The sequence below is a fragment of the Myripristis murdjan genome, chromosome 18 (genome assembly GCF_902150065.1).
Source record: "Myripristis murdjan chromosome 18, fMyrMur1.1, whole genome shotgun sequence".
NCBI lineage: Eukaryota > Metazoa > Chordata > Actinopteri > Holocentriformes > Holocentridae > Myripristis > Myripristis murdjan.
This window is the reverse complement of record NC_043997.1, coordinates 9,342,730-9,363,317: the sequence shown is the minus strand read 5'-3', so window position 1 is coordinate 9,363,317 and position 20,588 is coordinate 9,342,730. Positions and strand designations below refer to the sequence as shown.

Sequence of the window (20,588 nt, the reverse complement as noted above, 5' to 3'; positions counted from 1 at the left end):
CACTAGTTTCAGGAGATTCTCGGTCACTCTTCCAGCTTGCCCACACAGTTTCCTCAGAAACTTTACTTTTCCAGTTAATTCCTAATTTTTCCTCATAGGCCTACTTTTGTTTTCCTCGCTTCTTTTTATCATTCCTACGCTCTTTCCCCCTTGACTTTCTAGGGAGTGCGACACTCTGGAAGCATGTCATGTGATCGCTCCTGTGACTGTCTGTCCATCAGAACAGAAAAGCGCCGGGTGGATTTGCACAGAAATGGTGGGACGCTTGTCCACGGGCCAGCTAAGAAGCGATTAACTTTGCAGGCCGAGTGACCTCGGGGTGGTGCGGCGGCGCTCTACACCGCCACTGAGAGGACATTATCGGTCTAAACAGCTTCTGACCCGCTAGAAGGTGCAGGAAACCTACTAATCCAAACCTGGTGGGGGGGATTATGACTGATAATGACCAGTCAGCGGCGTGTGATGACAGTCAAAATCCGGTCGGGCAGCGGGAGGAGGAGGAGCTCAGCACAAAACATGGCGTTCTACCCAGTGCCTTCTTCTTCTTCTTCTTCTTGTTTTTTTTTTTTTTTGTGACATTTCAAAAAGCTAAATTCACCTCACAGCCGGATGGAAACGGCAGCTACTTAACAGAGAGCAGATGAGGAAATGTCAGAGAGAGCACGGGGTGAGGATGAAAGGGAGGGAGATGGAGAGGAAGATGGATGGATAAGCGGATGGATAGCCAGACAGACAGAGAGACATACAGACAGACAGACAGACAGGCAGTCATACGTGTTGGAGCGGAGATCACAGGTGGAGGCGAGACGGCGACGAGGGATGAGCACTTCACAGGAGAAGAAGAAAAAAAATCAGGTAGAGAATTAGAGAGAGAACAAGAGCGAGTGAGTCACATCGAGGAGAAGAAAAAGATTATTTTTTTCCCCTCTCTCGCTCTGTTTTTTTCTGTCTCCTTTTTTTTTTTATAGGAAAGGAAGTAACCCGGAGGAAAAACAGGAGAGGGGGAGAGAGAGAGAAGTGGGGAGGATGGAGGGGGGAGAGAGGGAGGGAGGTATCAGTCTGTTCTGTCTGCTTTCTCATCTGCTCTCCATCTTGCTGTCTTGCTGGAGGGCTGCAGATGGGAAAGGAGAAGAAAAGCGAGAGGGAGATGATTGTTAGTGAACGAGAAGAGGAAGAAGAGAGAGAGAGAGAGAGAGAGAGGAGGGGAAGCGAAGGGAAAGTTTGTGAGGAATAAGTCTGCACTTGAGCTTTTGATGAAATGACAGCAGTCAGAGAGAGGTGGTGAGAGGAGGGAGGGAAAGCTGTGCTGGGCCAAAGGAAGAGGAAAAAATAACAGAAAAAAAAAGAGAGAGAGAGAGAGAGAAGTTGAGGACGGAGTGATTGGAAAGTGAGAGAGGGAACGAAGAGAGACGGAAAGAGAGAAGAAAGGGAGCCAAAGAGAGAGAGAGAGAGTTTTTGGATCAAAATAAAAAGCGATCACAGCAACGTGTTTTTTGCGCACATGTCGACACGGCTACACATGGAAATCAACCTCAGGAGCTCACACACACACACACACACACACACACACACACACACACGTGCACACAGGTAATCAGGGCTACAGGTGCTGATTGCTGACAAATTGGTGTCATCAGAAGTGAGTGAATGATGACTTTGAACTTTTTGCTTTTTGTCTTTCTTTCTTTTTATCTTCTTTGTGTCTTGAATGTGTGTGTGTTTATGTGTGTGTGTGTCTGTGTGTGCGTGTGCGTGAATGCATGTGATATGCCGACTTTTAATTGAGTCTAATTGAGTTTTCAGCCACTTCACTCCCAGCCGTCCTCCTGTGAGATTTCCTGCATTAAAGAACATCAAACGTCATAAATCGTCTTCGTATATCTTTCCCTTTTTTGTGCCTGTTCTCTCTCTTTAAATCTCTTTCTCTCTTTCATTTATTCTCCCTCATTCTCCGCCAGTCTCCCTCCCCTTTTTCCTCTGCGTCTTCCAGCTCTGTCCACGATCTTGTCGTCCGCTCAAGGTGAACGGAAAAGCCTCCGTCGATTCTCGGTGACGTTTGTGCGTCGCGTCGTTTCTCCTCCCTCTTGTCGTTTGGATCCGCCTCTTCTCCGCTCACCTTGGGATTAAAGGAGAAAAAAAAAGCCCTTTGCTCATTTTCACCATTTAACCTCCATTTAACTTACAATACAACCTCTAAAATATTTATGTGTGTGTGTGTGTGTGTGTGTGTGTGTGTGTGTGTGTATCTTTGAATCATTTAAATGTCTTTTTTTGTCAGAGGGTCTGTGATACCTTGCAGTACTATTAAATTATACATCAACAGTAGCCTCAATAATAAATGGGTTGTGTGTGTGTGGTGTGTGTGTGTGTGTGTGTGTGTGTGTGTGTGTCAGTGTTGTAGTGTGTATCTACTCGTTTATGTTTGTAAGTATTCATGTGTGTCCTTTCCTGTCTTTTTTCAGTGCATATGCCTATGGCTGCAGTGTGTGTATGTGTGTATCTCTGTGTATGTGTGTGTGTGTGTGTGTGTGTGGCTCAGTAATCCATGGCAGTAGCTGAATAATATATTGACCTTCCCTTAATGTTTTATTCACATCCAAATGAATTATTGCTTTAATTAATCTACCAACATGTCCTCAATTAGACAGATTCAGACAGCTACACACACACACACACACACACACGCATGCAGGATGTCCAGTAAGGGTGTGAATGTGTGTCCGTGTATTGTATTTTCATAATGTGACAGTGTTTATCGCATTTCTCAAACGTGCTGCCAGACTATTGTTTCACACACACAGCCTCGGCCAAGTCTGGTGGCAACACACACACACGCACACACACACACACACGCACACACACACACACAATGCTTCTAATCTGATCAGTCAAACCTGCACCACATGAGAGCACAGCAAAAAGCTTCAGTGTGTGAGAGAGAGAGAGAGATACAAAATAATAAAATAAAGGAGAAAACTATCCAGTGCGAGCGAGCGAGCATGTAAACGAGTGGGAGAGAGAGGGAGAGAGCGAGAGCGTCCAGCAGAGGCAGCACTATCCCGCATTAGCATATAAATCACGGGGTGTGTGCGGCGAGATTGAATTAGCCCCGGCGTAGCTCCGGCTTAGCGTATTGCTTTATTTAGCGGCGAGGTCAGATTACATCAGGGCCACGGAGAAATCGAATTAGCCCGCGCTGTACGCAGCATCGGCTCGCTTCGCATATTTCTTCGTTTTGGCGGTCGGGGGGGGCGATCGCCGAGAAATTGAATTAGCCGGAGAATAGCTGCGCGTGGCGTGCCGCGGTTTGGAGGAGTCAGCGTGTGTGGAGAGGATAAAAAAACCAGTGCAGACGAACCAGTTAGCTCGAGATAAACCGGTAGATTACGGCTCTGGTGTGTGCAGGTAGCATTTGTCAAGCAGATTAATTAATTTGATTTCTATAAGTTGGGTTTTCCCATTAAAGGCGGGAGTGTGTCCCTGCGTGCATTTGGCAGGAGGCGGCGAAACAGACAGCAGAGGGCCGCGCAGTTATTCAAAATATACAGGGTGACCCAAAATAACGGGAATTTTTGAAGTGCGTATTGGCAGACATGAGCAAGTGGCAGCACAATTTTTAAAAAATGAAAATTCCATCATTGTTTTTTAAATGGCATTTTTTAAGGTTTCAATTACTATGAATAAAATGTTTTTCTTCCATCACCCTTGGTTTTATTGGATTATTAAAAATTCCCGTTTTTTTGGGTCACCCTGTACAATAAAAAAAAAAAAAAAAAATTCAGTCCAAGTCACAACAGCTGCTGTTTTTTGATAAAAGTTAACATGAGACAACATGGCTTTGTAATTAAAGTGTTGTAGTGAGATGCCCTGACCTGCAAATCATGTTCTCCAGATGTTGGCTTGGTACAGACTCAGGCAATCATCATCATCATCATCATCATCATCATCATTTATTTATTTATATATTTATATAGGCTGTTTATATTTTTCTTTATATTTTTATATTTATTGTTTATATATATATATATATATATATATATATATATATATATTTTATATTTATTATACATGTAGTACTTATATACATAGGTTGTTTATTTATATTTATTATATATACTATTTATATTTACATACGCTGTTTATATTTATTTTGTTTATATTTTTCTTTATATTTTTATATTTATTGTTTATATATATCTATATTATATTTATTATACATATACTACTTATATACATAGGTTGTTTATTTATATTTATTATATATATACTATTTATATTTACATACGCTGTTTATATTTATTCATATATACTGTTTATAGTTATACATACTGTTTATATTCACACATATTGTTTATATATACTGTTTATACTTAGATTCTATATTCTATATATACTTATATTTTATATTTACACTTCTTTTTTTTTTTTACCTTGCTTTATTTATTTATTTAGGCTTATACCGGGACCTGAGTCCTAATTTCGTACCACTAACATGCAAATGTGAGCTGGTATGACAATAAAGTTCCTTGAATCCTTGAATCACATAATCATCTTTGGCAATATATTTTTTAAGAGAAAATGAAATTTATTGATGCGAAAATGATCACTCCCACTAAAATTATGAATCACGTCGCAATCGTAATGCCTGGCAAAATAAATGGCAATGTGATTTTTTAATTTTTAAAATTTTTTTATTTTATTTATTTATTTTTTTTGCATATTACTCAGCCCTGATAGACAGACAGTCACACTCATTCATGCGAAGCGTCCGCTGTGGGAGGAAACCAGTGGAGGACGGAGAGAAAATAATGTGAACTCACGGAGAGGGCCGGGTGCAGAAAATGAAACATGGATTCGTGTTGTGTTCAGGAGACAGTCACCGAAAATGTTTGGAGGGTTAATAACGGCTGTTTATATCGTCTTATTTCACTTGAAAATCATCCCTTTCCGGCAGGACTAAATCTTAGACCCATGACTCTTTGAAACCTTGAAATGTCTCAATTCTAATGAGCTCATTATCATTAGTGAAGTGCTTCACGCATGCAGGACATATAAGATACAGATACACACAGAAACAAATGCACACGCAAAAATATTCATTAAAAAAATCAAAGGCGCACAGACGGAGAAGACACATGGATCCTAAAGTCTTTGCAAAGATCCTCCGTGGAGATCTACGGAAAAGGCTTGCCTGTGGAAAAATGAAGCCGCTTAAAAACGGTCCAGGGATTCGGCAAAAGAAAAAAAAACAAATTGGTTGAGGAAGATTATTTTAGAGAGAGTCGGGGCTGAAACTGCAAAGGCACGGTCGAGATTTGAGGATCGGAGTGGTGGGGAATAAGCAGATATAACTGGGAGCTGAAAAGGCCATGTATTGCTTTATGTGTAGTCAATAGATTCTTGTAGTTTATTCCGATTTAATCTGAGGGATTAACGTGGTACGGCCACTGTTACAGCACATACAGAAAGGCAAACTCAAGACGAGCAAGGACTCGTTTGCTCATTTAAAGTCAGCCAGCTAAACGGCTAAAATCTGAATGCAGTGTAAAATGCAGTCACGCTCGCGAGGTTAACATGAATCAGCAGAACTAAACGCCGCTTTCCAGGAGGAGCAGGGAAAAAAAGGGCGATTTGGGGCCTTTTTGAATGCCAAGTTTTCCACTAAGCAAATTTTGTGTGTGTGTGTGTGTGTGTGTGTGTGTGGTTTCCCGGTCTGTGCCAGCTCCGTGGAGGATCTGCAGGATGGTTGGGTACATTGATTAATGACTGAAAAAAAAAAAAGCTATTTCTCACTCGGTGGGGTCTCTCGCTGTAACTATACTCTGTGCCAGATGAGAGTGTGTAACTGTACAAATGTGCAGCAGAGATTAAAGAAAGAAAAAAAAGAAAAAACAACCCAAGTACATCTCCAGTCGTAACTCCAAAAATGGATTTAGTGATTTATAACTTCGACTGAATATGAGTGAGCCTCCCCTCAGCGTGCAGCTATCCCCTCCTCAGCTTTGGCCATAATTCACGCCTAATACTTTTTTCTTTCCTTTTCTTTTTTCTTTTTTTTGCGGTCTGACGTGATATTGATTCATTTCTGTATGTTTGGGGGAAAATGGAATGTAATATCTGTATATGTGGTGGGAGCAGAGAGTCCGACTCTGGTGTTTAAATGTCAGCTCTGCCAGCGCTGTGAATGTCTGGCTGTGTGCTGAGTTCTCATAGTTATTATTGTTGATGCCGTGTGTGTGTCTATGTGTGTGTGTTTGTGTGTGTGTTGGTGTGCGTTCACAGGTCGGTACACGTGTGGCTGAGGTTTTATGATGTATACGTTTTTTTTATTGAGGTCTTGTGGTGAAATATTTTATGAAAGAACGGAGTCAAAAGTCAAATCCTGGCCGGCTGCATGCATCATTAAATAACTCACAACTAAAATATAGACGGTCCAATCTATAATAATATAAAAGTGCTTTTACTCCAAGACAAAGGGTATGGCAGAGTTAATCTTGACACAAAATGAGTGACCTTTTGCAGTTTCATCAGTGTAAATTATGACAAGAAAATACTCTGTCTCACTACATTTTTTTTCCCCTTTCTAGTATTGGGAGGAAAAAAAAAAAAAAACTTTACTGCAGGTTTTTGAGTTGCCTTACCCCTCCTACTGTATCACAATGATTGGATTAAAAAAAAACAATTCATGGTATCTGGACTTATAGCAGCATTTTCATTCAGATTTTGGGGGGGAAAAAATCAATGTTTGAAATAGGTGACGTTTTATTTATAGCAAGAATAGAAAAAGTCAAAAGTTAGTTTTTGTTACCTCTGCTTGACAGCTTAAATATAATTTCTCTCAGAAAAAGTGACTTTCTTTTTATAAGTTTGAGCATACAATTAAAAAATAATGGAGAAGGTGCCTTTAAATCTACAGTGCTGCTGTTTTTATTATTCTCTATTCTATTTTTTTTTTCTGTTCTAAGTAGATATGTAGTAGTAGCTTTAGTAGAAAAATAATCCCTTTGGACGATGTTAATGATGTGCCTGTCAACCAATTTGTACGACTAGGTTCCCCTTTATTTTCAAACGTCGGATGTCTCGTTTTGAGACGAAGCTCCTCGGTTCTCCGGGATCTAAAGTTCTACTACGTTACAAGGAGCCGCCTCGTTTGCCCCCTGAGGCGTTTTTTGGAGACGCGGCTCGCACCTCAACCAGCGGCAGGAGGAGCACGAGGTACGCAAAGCCGCTGTTGGATTAATGTGAACGAGTGCGGCCTCTGCGCTGGAGGCACGGCACAGATTGAGTTTAGGACTTTATCCTCTGCAGTTTTCACACCACTGACCCGGTTTGATGGGAACGAGATGGGAGGGAGAGAGAGAGAAAGAGGGAGGGAAAGAGGGAGGAGGAGTGAAAGAGACAGACTGAGGTAATCCATTTGTGATGCACCGGGAATTTATCATGCTGTTGCACCGTTTGGGGAAAACCCTGAATAAAGAGAGAGAGAGAGAGAAGAAGAAGAAGAAGATGAAGAGGTTAAATGGAGGCAGATACATACAAAACCATGTACGAGCTTAGCAACATTCAAATGCCAAGCCCTTATTTACACATAAACACACACACACACACACACACACACACACACACACACACAATGTAAACAAATGTTAATCAGTTATATTTCAGTGCACTGACAACTGTCCCACTAATGCAGGTCAAGCTGTTAACACAATGCTACTAACTGACAGGTGTACATGTAAATATGTAGCGATTAAATCAAAGTATTAAATCAGAAATGACTCTTAAAAACTGGCCAAACAACACGAGCTGTGTCCTCACCTGGAAGTCAGTTTGCCTGGTCTGAAGCGTTAGTGAGATCGGTACTTCTGGTTCGGTTTCTGTCCGATTTGCTTTCACACCGCCCAGATTTAAGCAGACCAGAAGATGGGCGTGTGAGTCAAGTCAGGGCTGGAAGGGAGTAGGAAGAAGTTAAAAACATATATGGTCCTACCCCTTGAGTTCCTATATATTACATACACTACTCACAAAAAGTTAGGGATATTTGGCTTTTGGGTGAAATTTATGGAAAATGTAAAAAGTTCACGCTACAGTGATATTATATCATGAAAGTAGGGCATTTAAGTTGAAGCATGCACTGGTGATTTCCTCATCTCAAACAATTTCTTGAAACAAAAGCCAACAACAGTGGTGGATATACCACAACAAAAAACGTCAGTGTCTCAATAACTTGTCATGTGCCCTTGAGCATCAATTACAGCTTGACAACGACGTCTCATGCTGTTCACAAGTCGACTTATTGTCTGCTGAGCCATGGCATCCCACTCTTCTTGAAGGGCGGCCCTCAGGACATTGAGGTTGTGGGGTACAGAGCTCCGAGCCTCTACACGGCGACTCAGCTGATCCCATAGGTTTTCTATGGGATTCAGGTCTGAGAAAGTGCAGGCCACTCCATTTGAGGTACCCCAGTCTCCAGCAGCCGTTCCCTAATGATGCGACCTCGATGAGCTGGAGCATCAAACACCTGGTGTGAATTTTGCCGTTAAACTCCTTGTTAGAGAACAGCAACTTGTGCAAAAAGTACTGAAACATTGAACAGTTGGACATGTGCATTCAAACGTTTACAGAAGGTCACATTAAGTTCACCTGTAAAGGTTATAATGCATTTTAGGTTCATCCTGAAATTTCACCCGAAAGCCGAATATCCCTAACATTATATTATTGGTCTATAAAAAATATAGAAAAATATAGAATTTGTGTAATTAACATCAATTTGTATTATTAATATATCAAAATATAGCTATATGGATGATGTTGTTTGTAGAACCGTTGTATAAAAGCAATATCACACTCGAGGTCCTGCTGCTGTACTATGACCACGTCACAGCCGTGTTGATATTCAGTATAACAGCACAAGCTCAAGTGTGATATCGCTTAATTAAATCGCTGTTCTGGCAAATACACCGATCTCGAACAAAAAGCGTCAGTGTGTCACGAAAATAATCAGAGTATGTTGTTTGTGTGGGCGCGACCTTACTCGCTTTTACATTACTTGTGTGATAGTGTGCGTGTGTGTGTGTATGTGTGTGTTGCGTGTGTGTGTGTGTGTGTGTGTGTGTGTGTGTGCGCGTGTGAGAAAATGTGGAAATGTGGTCACTGTTGTCAAGTTTCATGCCAATAAAGCTGGACTGAAACAGAGAGGAGCAGACTGCTGTAGTTTAGCAGAGCCAAGAGATCAACCCCCTCATTAACATACTGCTACCTAGCAACAGGACCGAGAGAGAGAGAAGGAGAGAGAGAAGGAGAGAGAGAAGAGGGGAAGAGGAGCAGTGGTTCAGGAGAGATGAAGAGAGGAAGGAGAAGATTGTGGAGAAGATTCAGTCTTGTTGACGGACAGGAGAAGAGTGTGAGCGACCGAGAGGGAAGAAAGGAGGTGTGTGGGAGAGGAAAAAGCAAAGGAGCAATGGAAAGGAGAAGAAAAAAGATTAGATTTCTTAGGGGAGAGGAGGAGAAGAACGAGACAAGGGGGGAAGGGTGAGAAGTGGAGGGGAGGAATGGAGAGGGAGAAGAGGAGCAGCAGTTTTTTGAATGTAAGAAGGACGAGAAGAAGAGGAGGAGAGGCGGTAGAGGAGTGAAGGGGTAGAGAGAAAGTAGAGGAATGGCAGTGGAGGAGAGGAAAGGAGGGAAAAGGGAGGAGGAGGAGGAGGAGGAGAAGGAGTCAGGAAAAGGGAGCAGCCACCTTGGTTTGACTTCTAACACTTTATCTCACTTCTTCCCATTTCTCCCTTTTCTTCCCCTTTATCGTTTCATCTGTATAATTAAATCCCCTCGTTATCCAATATGCTAGTTGGTCTACTGCGCGCGCTCACACACACACACACACACACACACACACACACACACACACACAAAGCCACAGGACAAGAGATATACAAACCCTCTTTCACACGGACACTTAAACACACAAACACACACACATGCACCCAGGCAGTAAATAATATACGATAAGCATATCTCTGTGTGTGTGTGTGTGTGTGTGTGTGTGTGGCAAAGTCATATCCGTTGCTTCTCACCGAGGTTACTGGTTATCGGAGTTGTAAGAGGACATGAGATGATTAAATTGACTCGAGAAGGCCAACCGTCCGAGGCAGATAATAACACCTCCTCCCTTCATTTCTTCTCTCCTCCGCCTTTTCTCATCACTCCTTCGCCCCGGTGTCATTATGTATTTTACAGCAGGGGCGTTTGCCTCCGACCAGTTCGCTCCTCAAATGATATTTTGCTCTTTTGTTTACATTTTTTTTTTTTTTTTTTAACCACACATGATGCAACGGCCAGATTCATACAGACAAACGTTAACTGAGGTTTCTCCTTAAGTCTTATGATGCGCCTAATTTTTTTTTTTTTTTTTTTTTTATGATCCACGTGGCAAATACGTACAAGATTATTTCATGCAGATTAGATTATCTGTTAATTTTTGTCTAGTCTGCCCAGATGTTTTCCAGTCTTCTGTAGTTGGGATCAGATTTCCATTGGTCTTGGAAATCCTGGGTTTTACTACATATGATGTTTCTCTTGTAAAGCTTTCGTAATGTCTGACAAATGCCTGTGTCCTCAAATGTTGCCTCTGTAAATGTTTTTTTTTTTTTTTTTTTTCCCAGAGGAGATTCAGATTCAGATTCAGAAAGCTTTATTGTCTGTCACAACAGAAAATTTTTTCTTTGACGTTGCTCAACATATAAAAACAGTAGACAACACCCTGAGTAGAAACAGTCACGCAACACAGATTTCTAAAAGCAAACACGTGTGTGTATAGATTGTTAAAAGCAAGTATAAAAATTAAAACTATACTAAAAAAAAAAAAAAAAAAAAGAAATGCTGTGCAGGAGTTAAACCTTTTTTACTGCACGGTGTTTCACCTGTATAAGGCCAAAAAAAAAACAAAACAAAAAAAAAAACTTTGGGTTCCGGTTCCTTGTCATTTAAGGGCATGAATAGGTAGGGAATTTATTTTATTTTAATTTTTTTATTTTATTTAGCATTTTAAGGATGGGTAGGGGGGATTTATTTTATTTTATTTATTCATGGGAAGGATGGGTAGGTAGGGATTTTATTTTATTTTATTTTATTCTTTTTTTTTATGTTCGGAAGCGATGCATGGGTTGCTTTTTAAATATAATTAATTCAGTATTTGCATAAGTTACCACCTTTTTAACGGACGGAGCAGCGTTATCACTAGCAGAGGGAGGGAGGTGTCTCTGGCTCGTATTTTGACCAATGTCAACAGGGTCACACTCCGTCGCACAGTGCCTTTATTTCATTCTTTTTATTTTTACACAGAGGCCAATAAAATAACCTGACTCGGGGGTTAAATGGGACACTCGGTCGGGAACTGGAACCCAGAAATTATTTTTGTCTGGTCTAATGACCTGTGGCTGCAACAGCAGGTGAGGCAATAGTCCTTCTAGTGGAGTGATCAATAACAGGAAAACCTCCTCCACTCACAGGAAGTGACGATTCGAAACTTAGGAACAAACTACAACCTGTCTCCTGTTGTGGGATTTATTCAATAGAGGGAAATCTTTTCTAGATTTTAAAGACGAGGAAAAAAGTCATTGAAAAGAGGAGAGGTGGAACTTCAAGTGCAGGAATCTGAATTGGCTGGAAAAGCATCAGCCATGACGCACACGTTGTGTTTTGAGCGGTCTGTCCCTTTAAAGCTTTTAGCTAAATCTCAAAGAAAAGTTGCGTGTCCTTGTGTCAAGGTGGATGGGGAAAAGAGGCCGGATATTTATTACCAATTTTTTAAATAGCCTGTTTGTTTAAGAGGAAAGTGCACACTTTTACACTCTCTTGGAACACACACACACACACACACACACACACATAAACACGCTGCCAAAGTTTGCAGAAACACATAAAGGTATTCATGCGTGATATATTATTACAGCTGCACACACACACACACACTCCTCAGTCACAGCCAAGCACACACACACACACACACACACACACACAAACACACATATACACACATATATCTGCAGATGCTGTATTGGAATCATAACTGCATGCACACAGCTGCATACACACACACACACACACACACACACACACAAATCCAAGCTCCCAGTGAGATACATCCTGTTGTCTCCCAGGTCTTGTAGAGGTTTATTTACAATCCTGGGATTTCAACCAAAGCTTGAGGGAAAAGAAAGAAAGAAAGAAAGAAAGAAAGAAACTGACAGAACAGGGGGTAGAGAGCAGAAGACGACATGTTTTGCGGCTCTCGGTGACTCAGAGGGCATCTGAAGGGCTGATTTGGACAAAAAGGGGCTCGTCTGATGCCAGCAAATGTAATGAGACGCCGCTGGAATCAACTTAGATAATGAATCAACGTTTTTTTCAGTGCAGGAAGCTTTTTTTTATTATTATTATTTTTTAATCTGCAGGTGAGTGTAGCAGTAAAATCCCAAATTTCACCTTCAAATTTCACTTCATTTTTATCCACTGTTTCGGCAGTGCAGTTCAGTGTTTAGAGCGCGGTTTGTTATGTGTAACATTAAACTAAAATGCAACATTACCACTGCTTCCTTGCTGAAAAATACCTGTTGGCTCACTATGCTTTGTACCTTATGACCAGTGTTGGGGACGTTACTTTTAAAAAGTAATTAGTTACTAGTTACTTCTCCCAAAAAGTAACTGAGTTAGTAACTGAATTACTCCACTATAAAAGTAACTATTGCGTTACTTTTTTTAAAAAGTGTAAATATGTCTAAGAATTTGAATTTTTTTTTTTTCTTACTGCAACCCACCTCTGATAGTTTGAATGTGTGTGTGGCTGCTGTCCACATTTGTGGTTTGTGTGTAAACTGAACACTGCCTTTGATTGGCTTACCTTGAAATCTTACTCTACTTTGGCCAATCATCACCACTTACGCGGTTGTCTCGCCCCTCCCCTCCTCCCTCACCAAAGAAAACAAAAAAACCCCACCTTTGCAGCTGCTGTGGCCGGGTGTCTGAGAGCCAAGTCGGATGACAGCTTCAATGAGTAGCTTCAGTAACGCGCCAGTAACGCATGTTGGTAAAGGTAACGGCGTTGTAACGATGGAAATAGTAATTAGTTAGATTACCTGTTACTGAAAAAAAATAACGCCGTTTATTTTAACGCCATTGTTCCCATCACTTATGACACTGTCAAGTACAGCGCTGTTTCAAATACCCCCAAAAAATAATCTTAAACAAAAAAATATATATATGTTTTTATCTTAAATACAATGCTGAAATAAAGCTACAACACCGGTTTTTAATGCACCGCCAACAAGTGTTACTGTTCCTTTGTCGCTTTAACTGTTAAAAAAAAGGAGGAGGGTCCAAACATGTGTGTCCTGTATCTCCTCCTTCCTTCTCCAGTTTGTTCAACTCATTTTCTGTGACGCTACATGACGAGGCATTTAGTCTCTAATCTCATGAACAGTAACGTTTACTTCTTTAGATTAATAATCCAAACCAAGAGTTATATTGGGTAACAAATCCGTTGTTAGTAACATGGATAATTTAGTGTCAATTAGCTGTTGGCTGTTAATTCGCTGATTAACAATGATAATAAGCTGCTGTATAAGAATAAGACATACAGTGATGCAAAATAGCACTCGTCCAATCAGATGGCTTGAACAGAAACCTCTGTTGTGTAACATCAGTTTTCATCTGGTATCAAAAATATTTTATAGTTGAAGAACGCCCCGTCGTGTGCTGTGGCTCAAACAGGAAGCAACTTAATTAAACAGGAACGTAGAGCAACTAACAAACACGACATGAAACGCACTGTAATGCAAAAGAGCAAACCTGTAAACAAAATTAGTAAATAAAAAAAAAAAAAAAAAAATGAAACCATGAGTGGCTTGCTGTGGCGACACTAAAACGTGTCATCGTTCTTGTGTAGATATGACGGTGAGGATTTGCACAAGTAAATTTAAATATTGTATTTGAAAAACTAGAAATCTTCCTGCATTGTAAACAAAATATTAGAGTCTCTTCCCATCCCTTACTTGTTGTGTCTTTCGCCTTTTTATTCCTCCTGTCTCTGACACCCTTTTTCTCTCTCTCTCTGCCCTTTCTGCTGTTTTATTTAATGCAGGACCAGCAAAAACTAAAAAAAAAAAAAGAAAAGTCGCTCTTATTTTCTATTCTCTTTTGCTCTCGATTTAATGCAAAGCGCTTTGTTCTGACAAAATACCACCCAAAACAGCCGCTCTCCCCTGCCCCCCCTCGTCTGCGGTGCAGCCAAACTCACTTTGTAGTGAGATTTGAGGCCGGATGAAAAGGCCACAGTGTCAAAATGCAGTGTCAGAATAACACTGTGTTTATACGGGGATGTAGCAGGTTGTAAACCCACCTAAAGTCACCTTTTTGTGTGCAGAACATACCTCACCCACCTTTTTAAGAACACATGCATCTTTATGAGACAGTTAATAATAATCATAATAATAAAACAACAATGATAATAGTAATACATTTTATTTATGTAGCACTTTTCATAAATAAGATGCAGCTTTTTTACACTAAATATTAAAAATGCCCTTTACAGTTAAAAAACAAACAAAGAAAACCCCACAAAAGCATATAGAGATACAGGGAGCAATAGAACGGTCTTACTCTTGCAGCACAGATTAATAGTTTTCTGAAAATATAATTGATTTTTGAGGGCTCAGTCGCAGATGATGATATGTGTTTCTTTCTTTTTTTTATATCACAACTAAGGTTTAGGTTTCATTAAAAAAAAAAGAAAAAAAAAGAAAGAAAGAAAATTACATCCATCCGTCTTTTTTCCCATACCTGCTCATTCCTATTCAGGTGCAATGCTGGAGTCGATCCCAGCATGCACCGGGCTGAAAAAAATTACACCCACGAATGCCTCGGAATGAGATATTAGCCTCCTCTGCTTTAAATACCTTTGTCAGGCTAAGGAGATGAAACGCTGAGTACCGTTTTCTCTCAGTTTCAAAACTCACGCTGTGATTTGAGGTCTTTTTGATCTCTCTCTCTCTCTCTTTTTTTTTTTGTAGCAGCACTGTCACCGAGAGGTTTGAGGGAAACCCCAAAATGTTTTAATGTTTTCTAACAGTCTCTTCTCTCTCTCTCTCTCTCTCTCTCTCTCTCTTTCTCTGTAGTTTGTGGCCCAGCCGAACTGCCAGCAGCTCCTGGCCACGCTGTGGTACGACGGCTTCCCGGGGTGGAGGAGGCGACACTGGGCGGTCAAACTGGTCACCTGCTTCATCATAGGACTCCTCTTCCCTGTCTTCTCACTGGTGAGGAAACAAGGAGGAAGGGAAGGAGGGAGGGAGGGAGGGGGAAAGTGTGTAAGCAAGTTACCAAGAAATTAGAGACAGTGTGTTTCTAGTCTGTTTTGTCACTCTGCGAGGGGCTGGAACGTTTTAAATCTCCCGCTGAGTCCTTTTTGCTACTTCCTCGGTGTAAATTCGTTGCCAGGCAGCGACGAACCAAAACTCACAGGAGCGAAAATAATCTGTGGTGAACTGATGAAATGTGATAATTTCATGTCAGAAGGTTGGGATTGAAACTAGGGGGTGTGTGTGTGTGTGCATCTTTGGAAAAAACACTGGTGATTTACCCCGTTTACTACAATTTGTGTGTATTTTACACTACACAGCTGACCATTTTCAAGGCTATAATGGTAACACTTTATATAAACCAACATTAATAAACAGTAAATTGATAGTTAATTCAACTTTAGTGAACCGTATTTTTACTGTTAACAGGCAATGAAATGACTGTTTTTAATGTTCACTTATTACCTATTTATTAACAGTTTGTTGTTGCACATTTTTTTTTTTGCATTTTATTTAGTAGGTTAAATATTTGTTAACGATTACAGAATGATTTGTAAACCTTTAAGAGCTCGTTTGTAAAACATCTATAAACATTACATAGACAGATGGACAAGATGTTTTGTAACATTTTGTTTACGGGTAATAAATGGCTTGTAAACCACATGATATAAATTTGGTACATATGCTAATAAATACTTAGTAAAAAATTAATAAATTCTGTATAGTGCATCTTTAAACATTTTGATGGCCTTTAATAAAGTTTTTAATTAAGCTGCTGAAGCTTTCAACTTCTAACAGTGTCCACTTGAACCTTGGACCACTTATTAACTAATTCATTAACTAATTATTAACTTTATAATAGACATCAAAGTAATGTTTATAGATGGTTTACAAACCAATTATTACCTGTCAACAAAGTGTAAATAAAATAAAATAAAATATCTAGTCCATCTGTCAATGTAATATTTATAGACTAATTTCTTAAGGGTTTACAAATCATCATTAGATAATCATTAATGAATACTTAATATTGTGTATAAAATGTTATTATGTGTGCAATAATAAACTGTTAATTTAAAAAAATATATTAAAAAATTGTAAATTAATAGTCTACTGTGTGGTCAGTAAACACTATTAATTATCATTATATTGTTTTTAACTGTAAAAATAACTATCGACTAAAAGTGTTATTAACTATAAATTTACATTCATTAATGATGGTTATTATCAAGTGTTATCATAAAGTGTAACATATTTGTTTTAGATGTTTGAATGTGTTTTCTCACTTTCTAGGAAGCCATGCCTTTCCATTCATCTCGCTGCTGTGCACAAATCAGTTTACTGTCTCGCTGGAATTGGATACATTATTAAAATTAGCTAACAATGTTGCAAGTAAACAAGTGTAATAACAGCAAAACAACAACGATGAACGTAACGGCTCTGATAGACAAGCCATTCAAACAATCTCTCTCTCTCTCTCTCTCTCTCTGTTTTGTGTAATCTGATCTAATCTTTTCTTATCTTTCTCTTATATGTTTCTATCTCTCTTTGTATTCTTGATCGTTTTGAACTCCGCTTCATCGGCTCTCCCGGCTTATCTGTTCTCCCTCTTTTTTTTCTCTCTCTCTCTCTCTCTTTTTAGCCGGAGTTTTTATCTGAGTTCGGTTTGTTTTGCACCTTGAGGCGGGGCATTAAGGAGCGTTTATGGACGGTCTAACGGTCTAATCTTTCTGTTATCTCTCTCTCTCTCTTTCTCTCCTCCCTTTTCTCCACTCATGGTTTCCTCCCCACCTCATTTCTTCTTCTCTCTGCTGCTCCATCTATCTCCCACTTCTTTGCCCCCTCTGTCTTTCTCTCGTGAATCTATCTTCTTTACCTCTCTCCACTTCTTCCTCCCCTTCCTCTCTCCTCCTTCCCTCTCTCCCAGATCTACCTGCTGGCCCCTAAGAGCGCGTTGGGCCACTTCATCAAGAAGCCCTTCATCAAGTTCATCTGTCACACCGCCTCCTACCTGACCTTCCTCTTCCTGCTGCTGCTGGCCTCGCAGCACATAGCGCGGACCAACCTGCACATGCAGGGCCCGCCGCCCACCGTGGTGGAGTGGATGATCCTGCCGTGGGTGCTGGGTATGTGTGTGTGTGTTTGCATGCTCATGGCCCAGCAGTACAAAGGGAACTAAAACATCCTACTCAAGCAGAAGTGCTGTTACCTCACTGAAGTTGTGCTTAAGCCTCTTTCACACATCGTTCCTGTTAAATTACTGGGATAACGTTTCAGGCATCACTAACGATTTTCACTATTGACACCTGCAGCTACATTCAGGACTTTTTTCTGTCTTGGGCCTTTTTACACATGCGATGACAATGCCATTTTCTCCAAAAACGACCCAAGACGTGTATTTATATGAAATTTATATGATACACTGTGTAAATAGGCCAGCTTTGGAGTTGCTGTAAGGTTTATTTTTTCAATTTTGACAGAGCCAGGCTAATCATTCCCATAGACTTCAAGTCTTTATGCTAAGCTAACATGAAGTGCTAACCATAGGAACCAAACCACTCGACGTACAGAGGTGAACATTTTATCGAATATCTCATTTCAGTCTGGGTGAGGAGGAAAAAAAAGTTTATTTTGCCTAAAAAGTTGAGGTGTTTAAGACTTGGCTCTTCTGCATCTCCTCTGCTCAGCTAGAGCTCCTGTTATGTTCTCGCATCCTGCAGCATCTCGAGCCGCTCCAGACAGCTGCCTGTCAGTTTCATCCTCTGCGCAGACCGAGAGGAGCTCCCTTATTTCTGAATCTGTCCGGTTTCCAGCCGTTCTTGGAAAAAAAAGAGAAAATGTATCTTGCCATTGGCTCTCTGCTTTTGTCAGACAGATTGAACCCTTGACGTGCCGTTTTCCTGCAGTCTTACTGAGTTCACTCACAATTCAGCTTTAACCAGCATTTTCCCTGAAATGTAACCAGGTGTTGAGGTGGGAAATTGGTGGTACAGATTTCCCTGAATATCAGCCTGTGCTCCAGTTCACACAGGAGGAAGTGGTCTTGAACATTTCGGGCTTTTAAATAGCAGTAAAATTACTGGAGAATGAAATCTCCTTAAAGCTGCAGTAATAAAAATTGCAGGAGGATGATTTAAGAGAGGACTGCTTAATCTCAACTGACACATGCATAGAATACAGTTCTCTTAGCCAGATTATTAGAACCATGCTTATTCCACATTTTTGCCACTGGAGTCCAAATAGATCTCACTTAAAGGGATATTTCACCCATATTGCATGAAGTGCTCACCCTGTGCTGCCTTAAATCCCTGACAAAGAAGAAGAAGAAGTGAGTTTTATTTGCAAGAATTCATGATAATCTCATACTCCAATAAATGCTAGCCGTCTCTGATGCAATGGAGAAAAAGTGGGTCCATGCTTGTACAATAGCAAAATTATACCCCTTTGATTTCCCTTTGATAGAAATATAATACATTTTGGGTGAAGTAACCCTTTAAATCCTCCGTCAGCAATTTGGATTACTGCAGCTAAAAAGTCATTTTCTTTAAAAATGTAATAAAATGTAATTTAAAAGTATAACAACACAGTGTTCAAACTAGATTCTTTTCATAAACCTTTTTTTTTTTTTCCGACATGAAATAGCAGGTAAACACAGATGTTGCTGATTATATTAATTACAATGCCGTTACATGTAGGCCTAACAGAGCCGGGCCCTCATGCTGTGCACACGCCGGCTCACTGCAAAGCCTCTGCTACACGTACATGAGACTGAACCTTAATTAATGTCATTAGCAACACCTGTGTTTACCCGCTGTTTCATGTCAGAATGGCTGCTGTGGAAAAGGTCAGCTGGAAAAAACAGAGGTTAGAAAATAAAAAAAGTGCCAAATGGAAAGCCAGATTACTCTTCTCGTCTTTGCTATTTCCTCCAAATGTCTCCACAACTGGATTATTTATGCTAAAATTATTCTGATACCTTACGGGGAAAACGTAAACAAAAATGTACTGAAGTAAAAGTTAAATTATTGACTATTAAAATTAAGTGTAGCCAAATTTTGGATGTTTTTACCGTGGAAACTACTATTCATATTCATAAAATCTGCCTCCACTTCACCTCATCCTGTCAAAAATCCAACACATTCCAGGAGATACTTTGCGATGAAGTTAGAGATTTCCCGAATCCCAGAGGGGAATTGTGATCATTCCCAGTGTAGGTGATGCATCTCCACTCCTCACGTATTCGAAGCCCAACTCGTCTTGTTGCTGCTTTGCATTCTGCTCAGTTTTTTTGTGCCGTAGTGGAGAAATTAGTCTCTGTGCTTCTTCCACGATGGATCTCTCTCCGTGTGATGGATGAATGTCGTTGCAAAAATCAATTCTCTCGAAAGAAGCTCTCGCTCTTTGATTGTGAGCAACTGACACCAAAACCTGAAGTTTAATGTGGATGCTTTTTTTATTTTTCATCCTAGCATTATGCTTAAAACAATTTTCTGTCATGGAAACTCAGTTATATTGACATGAATGAGAAGAATACGGCTGCAAACAACAAAACCACAAATGCAAGATACATCCCTGCTTTAAGAGACTTTAAGTGTTTCATGGTGGATTTGTTTTTCCCTTAAATAAGCAACTCTTCGTTATCAAGACGGCTTCAAAAAAAAAAAAAAAAAAAGCTACCATTGATTTCCTCTATTATCTATCAGGAAAGGCTGTTTCTACTCATAAAAGGAAAAAAAAAAAAAAAACTTGTTCAAAATGAGCGAGAAAAAAACTTATTTCTTTCTTTTTCTCTACTTTGATTGCCAATCATTCAGAGAGAGCTTTGTGTGTGTGTGTGTGTGTGTGTGTGTGTGTGTGTGTGAGCGAGAGAGAAAGAGAGAGAGAGAGAGAGAGGAAGTGGGTGAGTGGGCTTGTATGTGTGTATGTTGGAGTGTGGGTGTGTGGTTGGGTGCTTGGGCAAGTGTTGAGGAGGTGGCGTGTGTGTGTGTGTGTGTGTGTGTGTGTGTGTGTGAGGGAGGGAGGGAGGCAGAAAGAGAGGGTGGGTGGGTGTGAAAATGAGTGATTGCATCTCCATATTCTCTCTCGGAGCTGACACCAATCATTTCCAAATCTTAACGATGATGAGTTGGAAAAATACAAAACCATCTGTTCTCCTCCTTCGTCTCTTCCTCGCTCTTCTTCTCCTGGCTCTTCTTCATCCGCTGGTTTGAAAAGCTCTGCTGCAAAATGTTCAAGACCCAT

At 40.2% G+C, this 20,588-nt stretch overlaps 1 protein-coding gene across 1 annotated transcript in view; it reads left to right on the top strand.

Annotated features, from left to right (window-relative positions):
• trpc5a (transient receptor potential cation channel, subfamily C, member 5a) overlaps positions 1-20,588 on the top strand; it is a 110,569-nt gene that overhangs the window by 40,465 nt on the left and 49,516 nt on the right. Inside the window, 2 exon segments of the mRNA XM_030076062.1 lie at positions 15,168-15,305; positions 17,275-17,473. Coding sequence (XP_029931922.1) covers positions 15,168-15,305; positions 17,275-17,473 — 337 coding nt within the window.